Raw genomic sequence first — 15,826 nt, 5'->3', positions numbered from 1 at the left:
ATTTATTTGAGCATGAGCTTTCGTGATAAATTGGTTAGTCTCTAAGGTGCCACAAGTACTCCTTTTCTTATTGAAGATACAGACTAAACACGGCTGCTACTCTGAAACCTATTTGCATTGTGGTAGTGCCGGGGAGCTCAGTCACGGGCTAGGACCCCACTGTGCTACCCACTCTGCAAACCCAGAGTCCCTGGCTCAGACACTGTACCGCATCAGCTGTTAGTGCGGTCGGTGGCTGTGCCTTGGATCTGAAGGTTCAAACCCTGCTTGGGGGGTAAAAAACAGCATAAAGTCTGAGCCTGTTAGTTTTCGCCTCCCCGTTGATGGCCCCAGGAAGCCCACAACCACCCTCCTTGCACTAGTCACGTTGGCCTCTGGGAGGAGGAAGCTCAGCCTGGGGAGATGTCATTTCCAGCTTGGGTCTACAGACACCTGCTAGCTCAGGGGTGGGCAAACGTTTTGGCTCAAGGTCCACATTTGGGAATAGAAATTGTATGGCGGGCCATGAATGCTCACAAGCTTGGGCTTGGGGTGAGGAGGCAGGTGCCACAGTCCCTCGCCTTCATCGCGGAGCCGGGTGCCGGGGCTCCGAAGCCACCTGCCGGCGGCTCAGGGTGGCCCAGGGGCCCCGACCCGGGCAGAGCCACAAGCCGCCGCCTCCTGCCGCTCACAGCTTGGCGAACGGGAGCTGGCCCGGCGGCTGCCTCAGGCGGGGGAGGAGCCGCGTCCGCCCCGTCCCCAGAGCAACCGGAGCTCCGCCCTGTACACACGGTCGCCAGGGAGACTCCGCGGGCAGCCGGCGCGGAGCATCCAGCGCAGCCCCGGGCCCCCAGCGCGACCCCCAGCGCGGCCCCGGGCCCCCAGCGCAGAGCCCCCGTTCCGGGGCGTCCTGCCTGCAGCGCCATGGCCAGCCCGGAGGAGGAGCAGCAGGAGGGGTCCCCCGCGGAGGACGCCCCCGGCTCGGACCCCCGCGCCCGGCTGCTCGGGGAGCGCGTGGTGCGCAGCCTGCGGCTGAAGCCGGAGCGCTGGGAGCGCTGCGCGGGCAGCCCCGAGGCGCAGCCCCTGCTGCGGGCCTTCCTGGAGGGCGCCGCGGGGCAGCCGCCGCTGCTGCTGGTGACGCTGAGCCCGGCGGGGCAGCTGGCGCTCAGCACCCAGCTCCCCGCCAGCCCCGGCCGCAGCAAGGCGCTGTTCTTCCTGCGCAGGGGGCCTGGGCCGCTGAGCGCCCCGCCCGGCCCCGGGGAGCTGCTCTACGGGGACCTGCCCGCCTCCTCCCTGGAGCACTTCGCCGCCCTGGTGGAGGAGGTAAGCGGGGCGCGGGGGCGGATGGATGGGAGCCCAGGAGCAGCCCCTTCCTCTCGGCGGTTCTGAGCCCGGGCAACTGGCAGGGACCTACCCCTGGGGCTGCCCCCCTTCTGGCCTGGCTCCAAGTATGTAGCAGCTGGGGGGAGCCGGCAAAGTGCCCAGCCTGGCCGTGCTAGTGCCCCTGGCCCCTGGGCTGGCCTGGCACCAGGAGGGAACCTCTCTGGTTTCCACCTTAGTTTAGGTTTCAGAGTAGCAGCCGTGTTAGTCTGTATTCGCAAAAAGAAAAGGAGGACTAGTAGTCTCTAAGGTGCCACTAGTACTCCTTTTCTTTTCACCTTAGTTCAGAGATCTGTGACCCACCCCGACCCTGGAGGCTCTGTCCCCACAGAATGGCTGAGCCAGGTGGAGGTTAAGGAGCTGTAGACTGGCCAAGCAGTGGGGTCTTTTACCTCAGGGAGCAGCAGCTCATGCTTGGGGAAGCAGATTTCAGGGTCAGTCCCTGCTGTGGTGACTCAGGGACACAGGTCACCATGGTGAAAAACAAGTTGCTAAGGGGTTGTGTGCAATGTTAAGGTAACATCAAGGAGAACAAGTTGCTAAGGGACAACAATGAAAACTGGAACCCACACAACACAGTGTAATGCTGTGTACCTCGGTACATCAGCCCCACGTATCCCTGCTCCCAGATACCATCCATTCCCAGAGCAAAGCTGCTCTACTCATCCAAACTCACAGGCCAATAAAATACCCTTAATTCTGCCCTTTGTAAGCCCAGGCTAGCCCAGAAGGGAAGCGTTTACAAAACCAAAACACACCTGTAGACAGGACCTGTTTAATGCCAGCGTTCCAGTGGGATTAATCTGTATTTCTCATGGTTAGCTTGAATCTGGGTTATCTATGTTTAGAAACTGTCAAGAATCACAACCAATATGTCCTTTTGTTTGTAGTCTTAATTCTGTGAACTAGGATGTGTTCCTAGTATTTTTCCCAATAGAGGTGTCACTTAATGACATTTTTTAAAATAAACGTTTATTTTGAATGTGTTCAGTAAGGATTTAAGATGGGGAAATCTACACAATGATAAGAATGTATGTGGAAGTAGGTGTGAATGTGGCAGTATTTTGGAGTTGGCATTGTTATATTAAGACATTGAACCTTCAGCTCACAGTTGTAGGCTACCAACCAAGTTATTTTGATTTTGTGGGGTAGCATATTTGTTTATGTGGAGCAATATTACATCTCAGTCTTTTTGATGGGTTCTGCAATTTGGTTAAGTCATAATTGCACAGATTGCAGTGTTCGTGTGCTGTGACTTTGTTTGTAAATGGTGATAGGTAGCATATGAGAGGACTTGTAAACTCCAGCTGTTATGTAGAATTTTTTGGGTGTAATGAATAGTTTTAGACTGATGTCACTGGGACTCCTTTGGTCATGTGTCCTGAGCACGGTGCATGTTCTGATCTCTGCTGTGCATATTTCTTTATGTAGCTTTTTGTCCAGGAGATGTAAGCATTGTTTTGTGGCATTCCACAGAGGATAGAGTTAAGGGTCTGACTGTGGTGACAATAGGTGAGTAGGACTGGTCGGCTGAGGGAATGGGAAGTGTGTGAGTGAGAGAGAGAAGAGGAGGGATGTAGGTGAATGGCTTTGTGCTGTGTATCTTGGCCTTGCGCATTTGGGTTTTGCGTTGCTGTCTCTCAGCCATTTGAACTGTTTTTCACAAAGTGTCTTTTGTGTTTGAATTTCCCGGTTTTCTTGAAAATAGAGAGAGCGAGGCTGGCTCAAGAGGACTCAACCAAGGAGGCTCCTCCTCCTCCCATGTGCAATTGCTTTGCACCTGCTGGGTGTGCAGAGTAGGGTGAAGCTGTTCTGGTGCCAAGGGCTGCATGGCTCCCCTGGGTGAATTGCACCGGGGCTCAGTGCCAACTCCACAGATTCTTCTGGCACAGGGGATGTTTCAGAGCAGATCGAGGACAGGAAGAGACAGGCCTGCACCACAGGGATCCGCAGGTACAGTGATGCCCACAGGGACTATGGCAGTGGGAGGTAGGGAGGGCAAGCTAGGGCTGTCCGCAGGCTGCTCTAACCTGCTACTGTGGTCTCTGTCCCCTGCCTGCCCCAGCATCACATCAGGGAGGTGCAAAGCCTCCCCTTTGGTCCCTGTGCTCACTCAGGAACCCAAAGTGCTATAGAAAATCCACACTCAGATCATTCGTGACTCTTCTCTGATGTGAACAAACTGCACTATTGGGCTGGATCAGCCACTCACACTGGGGACAGGAGCAGGCCCTTCCACCCAGGGTGGGGCAGGCCATGCAGATGAGCCCCCAGCTCTGGGGTGATGCCTCTTATGGGAACGCCTCTGCTTGTGTCACATGTGCTGCTCTTTGGCAGAGGGACCGAGCTGGGCCTGAAGGCAGTGCAGGAGCAGCCCAAGCTGCTGAGCAGGCTTCACCCTCTGCTGAAGATCTTCATGTGATTCTCTCATCTTCCTATTCTCCTAATCTGCCCTGTCAGCCAAGCCCTTGCCTCTGTGAAGGAGAGTGGTACCCCAAGAGGTAATGAACACTGGTCTTGCTGGCTAGGTCAGACTGTCTTCAATGACCTGCAAGGAGGACTTGAAGGAGTCTGAAGAGTCTCTCCTTTTGCTAACCAGGGCACCTGACCAGAGCCCAGTGTCTCGGCACCTTTTGTGCTGCAGTAACGTGTATGGCCCTAGCAGCTGGGATGTCATGCAATTAAGTTCACTGTTTTATTGGGGATTTTTCATTTTTTAAAAATAATTTCTGTGTGGCTGTTAACGTGAGAACACTGTACGGAGTGAACACAGGAATTATGGACTTGGTGGCTGCAGCTCTGTAGTAAAGGTTGACTTTTCCACAAATGACACGGATTCAGCTTTTTTGTTACGTATGACAGCTTCCCTGTACCCTCTCCACAATTACAGCACGTGCTCCTTGAGCTTCGAATGACTTCTCAAAGTTAAACATAAATCCATTAATTAGTTTATGAATTAAAATTAATTTAAAAATGGGTCCTTTAAGAACCTTAGCAGCTTGTTAGACTCTGCTCAGTCATTGTCTTTTAACAGAGAAATTGGCAGAGATGGATCTTGAGAAAATCTGGTGCAATAATTCGTTGTTTTTGAAGATATAGATAGATATTTAGGATTAATGGTAACTTGAGCCATTATTTCTTATAATTGAAAGTTTCCCCTTCAGCAGAGGCTGAGGGATAAAGTTCTGCTCTAGAAAAACTTACGAAGAATTGCTCTCCTTTCAAAATGGCTGCCATCTCCTGTTCTCATTGGGACTGAAGCCATAGGCTACCTTTAGCAACGGTAGCCAACCCCTGCATTCTGCTGCACCTCTCTGTCCAGCTTAGCTTCACTCCAGTTGGCACCAGTGGGAGGAAGTGTCCATCTTTGGTAAGGACAGCTGATGGCTTCAATCCTATTGAGAACAATTTGAGATGGTGACCATTTTGAGAATGCCATCTTAACTGAGGGCGAAACCAACTCTTTGGACTTCACTTGGAAACCAATAGGCAGCCAGTAGAAGTTCCAGAGCACGGATGTCGTGTGGTGCTGCCAAGATGCACTGCAGTGTGCACTGGCTTCAGTTTCTGGGTTGATTTAAGGCCAAGCCCCATGTACAGTGCACTGCAATATTCTAATCCCACGGTGATAACACCATGAATAATGGTAACCAGGTCCTCATCTGAAGGAAACGCACAACCTCAGTACAGATGAAGATGGACAAGAGCCTTCCTAAAAGATGCTGCTATATGATTATGATCATCTAGCAAGAGCTAGGATACAGTATTCCGTCAGTCACAGTGGCTCATACAGTCCTTGCCATATCTTCTGGTTGTTTCCTCCAACCAATAGGCATTACCTCTGTCTTATTTGGACTGAGCTTCAGCCAGCTACCTCTCATTCAAGTCCCAATCTCGCCCATGTGTAAGCGGGGAAATAGTCCCGCTATTGTGGGGAACTTTCCTGGCTTCTGCACTACCCCGGTGAAGTGGGCTAGTGAAAGGATATGAGTCCTCGCTCCCACTTTCTTTACCCAGAGGCCTCCCTGTCCTTGAGGACTCGCCTTCCACTCTCCTGTCTGGCAGAGTCCTCGTAACCCCAACAAGGCTGCACCCAGGATTCCTGGGGGGCTCGACCCCCAACCCTGCTGTGGTCACCTAGGACAGCGGCTAGGGTGTCCCCACTCCGGGGTACTCTCTCTGCATTAGGCACTTCTCTGACCCACTGATCATTACATACAATTTAAAGCAAATGCAAGTTATTTAATCAACAATTAATTTTAAAAAGAATAAGGGAAAATGGGAAAGATTAAAGGAAACATATCACCCCGTTCTGTGGCAGGGAACATCACAGTGTCTCTGGAATGTCAGGACAGTTCACAGTCTGTTCCTGGTAAGTCCCAGACCGCATTCTCAGGCCCTGGCTGTGCTGCAGAGATGCTGTGGGTTGGACACTTGCTCTGGTGGTGGGCACACACTCTCAGGCTCTAGATGGCAGGGTCCTTCTTCACAGCGTTGCCCCTGCCCTGTCAGGGTTACCAATCCCCCTCCGAGTCTGGCCTGCAGAGCCTCCTGGCTGAGGCCCACTGTCCAGTGTCCCCCTTCGCTCTCCCCAGCTGCTCACGACACCCAGCTCCGGACTGCTCCAGCCCCAGCTCCAGCTCCACTCTGTCTTAGCGCCAGTTCCACTCTGCCTCAGCACGGCTGCTGCCCTGCCTCCAGCTCCCTGGGCTGCTTCTCTGGTCCCTCTGGCTCTGGTTGCTACAGCTCTGCTCCCAGGACAGGTCTGCTCTGCAGGCTGCTTCTGTGACTCTGCTCCCAGCACGGACCTGCTTCGTGGGCTGCTTTTCTGGCCCCTCTGGCTCTGGTTGCTGCAGCTCTCCTTCCAGGGCAAGTCTGCTCTCTCTGGGCTGTGCCTCTGGCTTTGGGGCTGCAGCTCTGCTCCCAGGACAGGGTCTGCTCTCTCTGGGCTGCTTTTCCGGTCCCTCTGGATCTAGCACAGCTTTGCTCCCCAGCTCAGTGTGGGTCCCTGCTTTCTCCTTAGCTTGGCCCCACTCTGTCTGACCCAGGCAATTCTAGCTCACAAGGAGGACGGGACCCCCCTGGCCTCCTGACTCCCTGATTAGCATGCCCGCCCAGTCATTCAGGCTGACTTGGAGCATTGGCCTCTCCCCATTGTTCCTGGGGACTGTCAGTCTCAGGGTCCTGATTTCCCATAGACCCTTCCCCTTTTAGTACTGGGAGATAGCCAACCAAAACACCACCACTGAATGTTAGTAAGGGGGCAACAGTTCCCTTACACATGCATCGCAGAACAGTGGCTGGTTTGAATCAGACAGATGCACTGCTGGCTGTTAGCATACGAAAGCACTGGTCTCTCGTATCCTCTTATTACCCTTTCTAATGGTCTTGCACACAAGTGGAACAAGAGTAAAGACATGAGGGGATCTTGCTGGGCTCCAGATGAGTGTCCTCAGTGATGAAGAAAAGTCTCCTAAAGGCACCTTCTGGAGGGAATGGAGTCACCAGAGAGCAACCCCATCTGCTCCTGTTACATTGTGCAGCTTAGGACAAATGCTAGTGAAAGCAGCCTGTCGATTTAATCATATCAGCCTGGACACCCTGTCTCCTTCCATCACTAGGGTGAGATCATTTCTGCTAGAGCAGTTTCTGCTCTGTGCCCTGATTAACAAGGATCAAAGAGACCTGCGATATCTAGGTGTTCTGCAAGGCGTTCTGTGTCTATAATCTTAACTAGAACTGGAAGATTAGACACTGGGCAATTGTCAGCTAGATTGTCAAAGTTAAGCATTGGTTTTTTTGAACAAAGGAGACACACCCCAAAACAGTATTGTAAGAGAGACAGGCATGCTGTCCTCCCTAGGCTTTGGCTATCTCCACTAGCAACAGAAGATCCATTCTGATCTTGACACAGTATCAAGACAATAATGCTTTAGCTGAGCTCCAAGTAGCAGCTTTGCAGATCTCAATCAGCACAGGATGAATAAATGCTGTGGAAGTGACCGCCACCCACTCTCCAGTAGAAAGGTCTGTAAGTTGTTTTGGTAGAGGAACTTCTTTTGCGCACACAGCATGGGTGGATACAGAATGTGATCCCATTGGATCGCTTCTGGACTGAATGGGACAGGCCTTTACCTTTTCAGCAAAAGCCATAGGCAATATTGGGGAGGTTTTGAAAGGCATTGTCCCCACAGCTGTCTGAACACCTGAAGTATGCAACTGAGTTCAGCATGGAAGATCACGAGGCTTAAGAACAATTGACACAGGAACGGTCTTATTTCAATCAAAATATGGGACCACAGTCCAGGCTTTGGGATGGGATGTTAGGATGGCTTTCCCCCTTAAGAAAACTGTCATCAAAGCCTGCACCTTCAAGTCTTCTGGCATATGAGAGAGCCTGCAGGAAGGAACCTCCAATGACAGGTGAAAGGAGCAGATACGAAGAGGCACTGAAGGATCCCACGTAGCCTAGATGCAGTTAGGATTGCAGTTCCTTAGAGTCACAGTTTTTGGTTTTGAACATACATGGTTCTCAGACCTTTAACATGCTCTTTTTAAAAGGCTGCCCACAGACTGAGCCCTCTTGCATTGAGGAGTTGGAAGCCAATCCCAAATCCAGTAAAGACAAGGAACATTTTAAAATGACTAGTAAAAGGACAAGAGCCCAGAGCCATCCATTCACCCACTCCTAGTTAGAGCCATGTGGGTGTAAAGAAGGTGGGCAGATAGTGAGTGATGAAGGGCTGTGTGGAATTGGCTGGGTCCCTTTTCTGTTCCTTTCCAGACTCTCAAACATTTGGGTTTTTGAAAGGTGTAGAATATAGGTGAGAGATACTGTTTTGGGGTGTGGTGGGACTCCAGCATCACATACTTTCCAGCATAACTCCAGCTGAACCATTAGCTTTTTATTTGGGAATAATATTTAGATTTCTGAGCTCTTTGTTTTAGACACTGATAAATGCAGAAGCAAGGAGCAAATAATGCCTACAAAGGAGTTCTGGCATTTTGTAACTAAACTGTGTCCTTTTGAAAGGTGCTGAATCTACAAACCCTCTAATTATCCACAAAACAGGTGGTGTGTTGGGGACAGAGATGCAGGCTTCTTCACACGTGTCCCAAATAAACTGCAAGGACTGCTACTGTGGGGTAGAGAAGAAGTAAATTGCCATGCCTCATTCAGTCCTTGGATACTGTTCTGATTGCCAACAGGGCTGACAATTATAATGGGTGTTATATGAATGCCAGTCAATTAGAAACCAGCCTGAACCCCTTCCATGCTCATTTCATGTGGGCACACAGGATCCAGTTTGGTGGCTGGCTGATGAAAGGCTCCAGGTCCCCTGAGCTATCCAGTCCCATTTGGCTTTTTCTTCTTTATTACTTGTCTGCTGTAAACTGGTTTAATGGTTTATATTACAGGTAGTAGCACCAGTCCTGGCAAACCAGAAGAACCACCACAGCTGGCCACATGTGGTGTCACAGGACATTATGCATCATGTCCACAGCCTGAAAAGTAACATTTTTGTGGTTATTGGTCAAGTAAAAGGCAAGACCCTGCTCCCTCTTCCAGCAGGTGCCGAGAGAATGGAGTATATAGATTGTGAAAATGAAAAAACGTAAGTGAAGTTTTGAGTTTTCATCTACTTTGCTCACCGCATGTTTGTTTTTATTTCTGCTAGGAATCCCATGTAAAAATAAGCAGGACTTTCCTCATTCACTGTCCATTCTCCTTGCTAGTCAGTCAAAGAAGTGAGGCCTAATACTCAACCTGATGGCATTTCTGTTTGTCTGCCTGTAACACGATAACTTTTGAAGACCACATCCAATCAGTTCCACAATTTCTGGGAACATTCAAAGCATTAGTGGGAAAAGCCCCATTGATTTTGGGGGCAGTCAGGAAACTAAAACACTGGAAAAGCCTCATTTCCTTACAGTGTCCATTTGACGCTCTAGGCAGATGGGGATTGTGACATCAGACATGACACAGCCAGTCATCATTCACACCCTCTAGTCTAGTTCATTTACATACTTCAGTCCTATTGTTTGAAATGCACCAGCAAAATATACCTGCAGGTCAGAACTGGGGAGCTCTGACAGAGTGAGGAGGCGTGGGGGTTCAGGGCTGGAATAGTGGGAGCTGCTTCAGATCGGGAGCTGTGTTGGAGTGAGGCTGGAGCTTTGCACTGTGGCTCCCGCCTCACTATGCCTGGCTCAGGCAAGATCATTTTACCTTTGTCCAATCAAAACTTGTAGTTTAGCTAGACAATGTCCATTTGGTGCCACAGGTAGAGAGATTCCTTTGCCTTTACCAGCCAGGGGGCACTGTCAAGGGGAGAGATGACCAAGGCAGGCAGCAGGGTTAGAGGTTGAGGTTTAAGACTACGGTTTGGGTTTCTCGAGGGAGGGAGTGCTGATTGGTTGAGTTATCTATGATGTCCTCAGTGCTACTGCTCAGGCTCAGCACCATAAGGGCTGCCACGGGAAGTTGTGAAACTGCTGAAGCAAAAAGGAGAGGAAGAGGAGTGGCTTAGATTAGGTAACATTCAATGTAGGTGAAATGGTTACAGGGTCAGGGATAGAGACTGTGTCCCTGCCACTCCCCACACTTGCCAGCTCTGCTGGCAGCAGTAGTGGAGAGTGTAACCCTCTTGTCTAGTGGAAACAAACCCTGTTCTTTATTGTTTTCTTTGCCTCACCACAGTGCTGCTGCCTGTTTTGAGATGATGCATCTTCCTGCCTAGGGGCCTGTTCCCACTCCTGTTCAGAAGAGCAGGATCAAACCAAAGATTGTAACTGAGAGGTTCAGTGATTAAATACTGCAGTGACAGGCGCTACAGAGAAACCCAGAATAGACAGGTCCTGAGAGAAGCTGGTCCCCATAGCTGGCTGAGCAAACGGAGGCCCAACTCTGCTCTATGGCATTTCTTTGTCTGTCTTTCTGTCTGACACACAATAACCTTTAAAGACTGAGCCTATTTGGTGCAGCAGGCAAAGGAACATTGTGACATCCAACAGTTATCATGAGCTGTGTTCCCTATTTCCAGCCTTCTGGGAAGCAAGCCGGCACCTCCTCTGCTCCTTCAGGTTGGCAGCCACCTTGCATGGTTTCTCCCCAGCTGAGTCTATCTAGTAAGTCACTGGAGGCACGATGGAGCAGGTTGTGCAAAGAGTAGCATTTGGAGAGATGATTCTGCTTGACGCATAGTCTCCCCAGTGCTCCTCCTGGGATGGGAGACTTCACACCACCCCCTACTGGGGCAGTGGCATACATGCCTCAGTCTTGACCATGGTGTGCAAGTTCAGATACTAAACACGAGCAAGTCTCATGCCCAGGGCATTCACATATGCCTCCGGGGGTCAGAAAGGAAGATGTCTGGATGCATTATTGTTTCTGCCTGCCTTCCCTTGAATGATCAGGTACTGGTCACTGTTGGTGGCAGGATGTTGGCTTAGATGGTGTTATCTGCTATAAAGGCATTTTAGAAACTTTCTCCAGAATAAATGTACTGTACTAAAAAAAAGCGTGGGGATTTAAGATACACAGCACCTTGCAAAATAAACATTGGCATCTGGTTATTTTGCACAGGCATATCTGATTCCAGTGCATTGTCAAACAAAAACCAAACTTCACAGGGAGACTTTATATTTACTTTCTGCAGTGTGGAACTGGTGGATAAATCTCTTGTACACGCCATTGAGTCAACAGTGATAGAATGGAGCTACCAGATCCAGGGAGCGTTGAAAAGAGAGTCATCAGAGCCACTTCTGCAAGGCAGCAACCCCAATCCAAAGGTGGAGTTAGAATTCTGGAAAAACAGGTGCGTTGTAGGCAGCCTGGCAGTGTGTGTTTGTCAGTCGAAGCTCATGTTGCATGGAAGGGAAATGCTGCAAGCAGCCAGCACTACTCAGACAAGATATAAAGACTCAAGATAGAGAAGTTTATGCAAGCTCATAAAATAACCATGAGCTGAAAAAAACATCGGAGGTCACTGCTGGTGCAACTGGAAGTATTTCAACTGAGCACCAGTGTAGGGGCTGCAACTCTAAGGGAGCTTTTCTAAAATCCCCCTTCCATCACCGCTAAGAACAGGTGACACTTTGATGGGGACCCCGGGTTACAGCCTGGAACTGTGAGACCGCTCTGCCCCCTTAACTTTCCAGCCTGGGCTGTCTCTCTCAATGCTTGGCTAGTGACAAGCAGCAGGTGCTGTTATCACTCAGCCACCAGCATAGAGAGACACCCAGCTAAGATGCATGAATGCTCTCTAAGCCACTCATGAACTGTAAAGTGGGAGACTCCAGCAAATCCCTCCAGCACCCAGTCTTGCACCCCAGACAATGTACCATCTTACACTGCTCAAGACCTTCTCTTGAACAGTGCAATGTATTAATTAGTTTGCCACTTTGTCAAAAGATAGGCACCAGCCTTTGTAATCTGAGCAGATTCCCCAAGCACTTTAGATAAACTCACTGGTAAAGATAAACCATTAAAATAGGCTTATTAACTACAGAAGGATAGATTTTAAGTGATTATAAGTGGTAGGCATAAAGGTCAGAGATAGTTAACTAAGAAATAAAAGTAAAATCACAGTCTAAATCTTAAACTCCATTAGACTAAGCAAGATTTGAATCAAACAGCTTTTCTCACCCCACTGGATATTGCAGGCAGGTTACAGTTCTTAATACACTGGCTGAATTTCCTTTTCAGCCTGGGACTAAACGTATCAGTTTGAAGTCTTTGTCTTCTCAGCGTTCTTGTTGCCTTTAGTGTAGGTGGGGGAGGAGAGAGGTAATCACATGATGCTACTGTCCCTTATTTTATACTTTCAGTTCATGTCCCAGGAATTATACTGGCCCAGGCATGTCCTAGTAGGCCTTGATGAGTCACAGAGTTGAGCAGTTCCCATTGTGTGGTGCTTGTACAACTGTCTCTCTCAAAATTATAAATCTCTTGTTTGCAATTCCCCTGCTGGTCAATGGCTCACGATGGTTGCTTAACGTCTGCCTGGGTGAGGGTCACCTCCTTTGTTGCCACTGGAAAGCTAGTTGTGGATGCCTCCCGGACACACAAAGTATTTCAGTAACAACCATATAGCAGAATATCATCATTTCATACACACTAACAATATACATGTTTTGAAAGAACAGTGGGTTTCAGCAGATCATGACCTTTCATACGATACCTTACATGGCACGCTTTGTATGAAATATCACAACCATATACAAATGATTAGTATGGGGGTTACAGGGTGCTACTTTGAGGTACAATGTGTCACAGACATCCGTAAGGGCTAATGGAAGCCTCTCACTGGGCTTCTTCCCTTCTCTCCAAGAAACTCAAAGCCAGTTTTTGAAGCCCAGAACATGTTACATTTTCTGATTAAAAGGAATCTGTTTCTCTGCTTGCAGTGAGGGGTTAGCGGCCCCAGTGGCAGCGACAGACCCCGACTCAGGAATCAGACTTGCTCCAAGCTGTTTTTATTTACAAAAGTCTCCAGTGGTTTAACATGCTCAGCTCAGTTAAAAATGCAGAGCTAATTTCCTGTCCTTCTCCCCTCCTGCCTGGTACTTCAGGAGGGGCACCTGGCAATTGGACTGGGGGTGGTCACTGCCTTTGGCCCCTGGACTGGGCTTCCCCTCGGAATAAGGAACAGCCTTCACAGAGCTGGAGCCCATGAGGCCCGAGCCTGTGAGCCAGCACCCATGTAGTCTGGGTGTGAATTGCTCAATGCAGATGGAGTGGAGATGGACGTTCGTTTGCTTGGGTTCAGCTGCTGTGATTTCTACCTTGAGCTCTCATCTCTCTTGCTTTGCTGTAGGTGTAAGGACCTGGAATGCATTTACAATCAGCTGAAAACTAAGAAGGTTAGGAACATGGCCGAACTGCTAGACAGAGTGCAGAGCAGCTACTTCCCAGCCTTCAAAGCCATGTTCAGAGATGTCTTAGAAGGTGAGATTTGGGCACCCTCTTTGCCTTAGCTTTGCTGATTTCATGTTTGGTCTTTTCCCCATCCCCTGATTTTTATAGCTGCAATCCCAACATGACTGGTCTGCAGTGGCATTGGTCCTTGATGTCCTAGTGGAGTCTTGGAGCCTGTGGGGGAGGGATTGTTGGGAAGGGCATCCTGGAGGAGGAAGGGGCAGAAGGGTTAGAGGTTTGGAATTGTAGATGACTCTGCAGTTTTGGTACCATACTGGGACCAGTCTGATTACTGGTCTGTGGATCCAGAAACCTTCCAAAGGTCATGGAGAGGAATTTTGGGATTTGTTCCACCTTTAATAATAATCTCATATTAATCCAGAGTGCCTCATCCTGATGGATTAATGTCACCTTCTACTACAGTGTGATCATGGTGACTGTTTTACAGCAAGCCACAGCCCTTCACAACAGTTTAGGGTAAGAAATGTTGAATACTGTATCCAACTGGAACTACAAGGGGAGTTTTCATTAGACTACTTATTGCCCAAACTGGAATTTAGCCTGGACATCAGGGTTCACACCCAAGTCTTGTGAAAATAATAGTTTGCAACTGCTGCAGGCAGAGCACCTTTTGGTCTGAGGATATCAAGGCACTTGATAAAGGTGGGCAAATATTGTTCTCCCTGTTTTTCTGAGGAGTCATTGCAGGTGTGGAAATGTGACATGACCAAGGTCATGCAGCAGGTCAGTGGCTTGGCTGAGTAGATAACTCAGATTTTGATTCTGAGTCCTCTGCTCTGACAAAAAGTCTGCACTATCTCCAGGAAAAGTGCAATGGGTCTGAGTGCAGTAAATGGTCAGGTCCTTGGTTTTATGTTTCATCTGAAAAGAGTGTCTTCTAGCATTATGTTGGACTCCTTAGAATCACTCCATACAGCTCCTGGGATCTTCTTCAAGATCTTCCATCCAGTACTGAGCTGCTTAGATCATAAGATCTGACAAGAACATTGTCCTAATTGGTATCACTTCTAAAGAAGACGTAGTTATAAAAGATTAAAGCCTGGGTTAGTGTCCTCTAGGTGATGCAGGGGATTAACATTCCAGCCTTTCTCCTCTTCTTATTTTGCCCTCCCAGTGCATTTACACTGGAGCAAGAGGAACTACTCCTTTGGGCAGACAAAAGACCTCCCTATTTAAATCAGAATTGTAGGAATGTTGACACATTTATTCAGTAATTTTGTCATTTTACAGAAAAAAAAGCATAGTTTCTAAGAAGTTTTCTACTGTCTGTCTTTGAGAAGCAAAATTACAGCCAAGCAATGCCCAACTCTGCAGAAGTTCAGTCTTCTTAAGTAAGCCATGCCCAGTGGAATCCAGTCCAGCTCAAACAAAATCCTGAGAATTCACGGTAGTTTCCTTCATTATCGGGGAAGGAGGAATCTCTGAGATGGCCATGAGGGCTCGCTTGATAAGGGGGATTTAGGCTGAGCGTTACAGCGCCTAAGCCCCACCCCCTCAAAAGAACTTCAGTGCCTAAGTCTGGGTCAGAGGTAGGGGCTTCCCTCTGCTCGGCATTCACCGCTATTGAACCCGCTCCTGGAGTTAGGCTGACCTGGCTTAAGAACCTTTCTCAAGAAGAAATGCGGAGGTGTGGTTGGTATCATTCCGACCATACCCAATGGTTCGAGCACTCTTCCAGGTTGCGGGAAACCTAGTTTCAAATCCCTGCTCTGCTCAACTTGATCAACTCCTGCTTTTCCTGTTTGGTGAGTTACACAGTGACAGAGGGTTACAATGCAAATGCTCAATATAACTTCATACCATGGCATACAGATATAAGTAGGATGAATGCATGCAGCATCCTACAAGCATTCCATAAAGTCTAAACACTTTCTTATCACACTAATACCTATTTTAATTGTATTAACTCACAGGTGAGCCAGACTGGTTTCTGGTTATGCGTTTGTCAGTGTTCAGTGAGGCATGAGTTGGCACCTGGTCTGCCAGCATCGCAGCCAGTATCTCTCACTCCTTCATAACCATTCTAATCGTTGTTAATGTTAGAGAGACAAGCTGTCTGTTCTAAATTAGTTCTTCAAGTATTACTCTCCTAAACAACTAACACTCTTGTATCAATTGGCAAGCAGGTTTATAGCCTGCAGAACTGTTTTTTGTGCACCCTTCTTTGCTATTGCTAAGTCTTATTTTATAAGCAAGTAGTTTTTAAGTGAGGTGAAACTTGGGGTACACAAGACAAATCAGACTCTTGAAAGGGGTACAGTAGTCTGGAAAGGTTGAGAGCCACTGCTCTAGACTAATCTAGGTTAGTAACATTCAAAGGCACAATGGTTATGGCTTCCAGGCTTTGGGGCATGTTAGGTGCATAGTGATCCTAACCGCTTCACAAGCAGCTTTTGTGTACTTTACACTGTAAAACTGATGCAAAAACAAATGGAAGCTGGCTCTATTCAGAGTCCCAAGGAGTGACAGAGTGTTGTTGGTTTTTTTGGTGGTTGTACTGTTTTCTGTGTTCTGTTTCCCTTTGCT

The 15,826-nt window shown here is 48.7% G+C and overlaps 1 protein-coding gene across 5 annotated transcripts in view; it reads left to right on the top strand.

Annotated features, from left to right (window-relative positions):
* The window catches only part of DNAH9 (dynein axonemal heavy chain 9), a 391,252-nt gene continuing 375,426 nt past the window's right edge, over positions 1-15,826 (top strand). For 4 of the 5 annotated variants that reach the window (XM_073310873.2, XM_073310875.2, XM_073310872.2 and 1 more), the window contains exons 1-4: positions 1-1,302; positions 8,779-8,975; positions 11,019-11,177; positions 13,179-13,309. In XM_073310873.2, coding sequence (XP_073166974.2) covers positions 403-1,302; positions 8,779-8,975; positions 11,019-11,177; positions 13,179-13,309 — 1,387 coding nt within the window. In that variant the 5' untranslated portion in view covers positions 1-402. The remainder of the gene's footprint in view (positions 1,303-8,778; positions 8,976-11,018; positions 11,178-13,178; positions 13,310-15,826) is intronic. The other variant, XM_073310874.2, reaches the window with a different exon arrangement.

This window comes from Lepidochelys kempii, chromosome 14 (genome assembly GCF_965140285.1).
Source record: "Lepidochelys kempii isolate rLepKem1 chromosome 14, rLepKem1.hap1, whole genome shotgun sequence".
In the NCBI taxonomy this organism is placed as follows: domain Eukaryota; kingdom Metazoa; phylum Chordata; order Testudines; family Cheloniidae; genus Lepidochelys; species Lepidochelys kempii.
The sequence above is the reverse complement of the archived record's forward strand: the minus strand, read 5'-3'. Positions and strand labels throughout refer to the sequence as shown.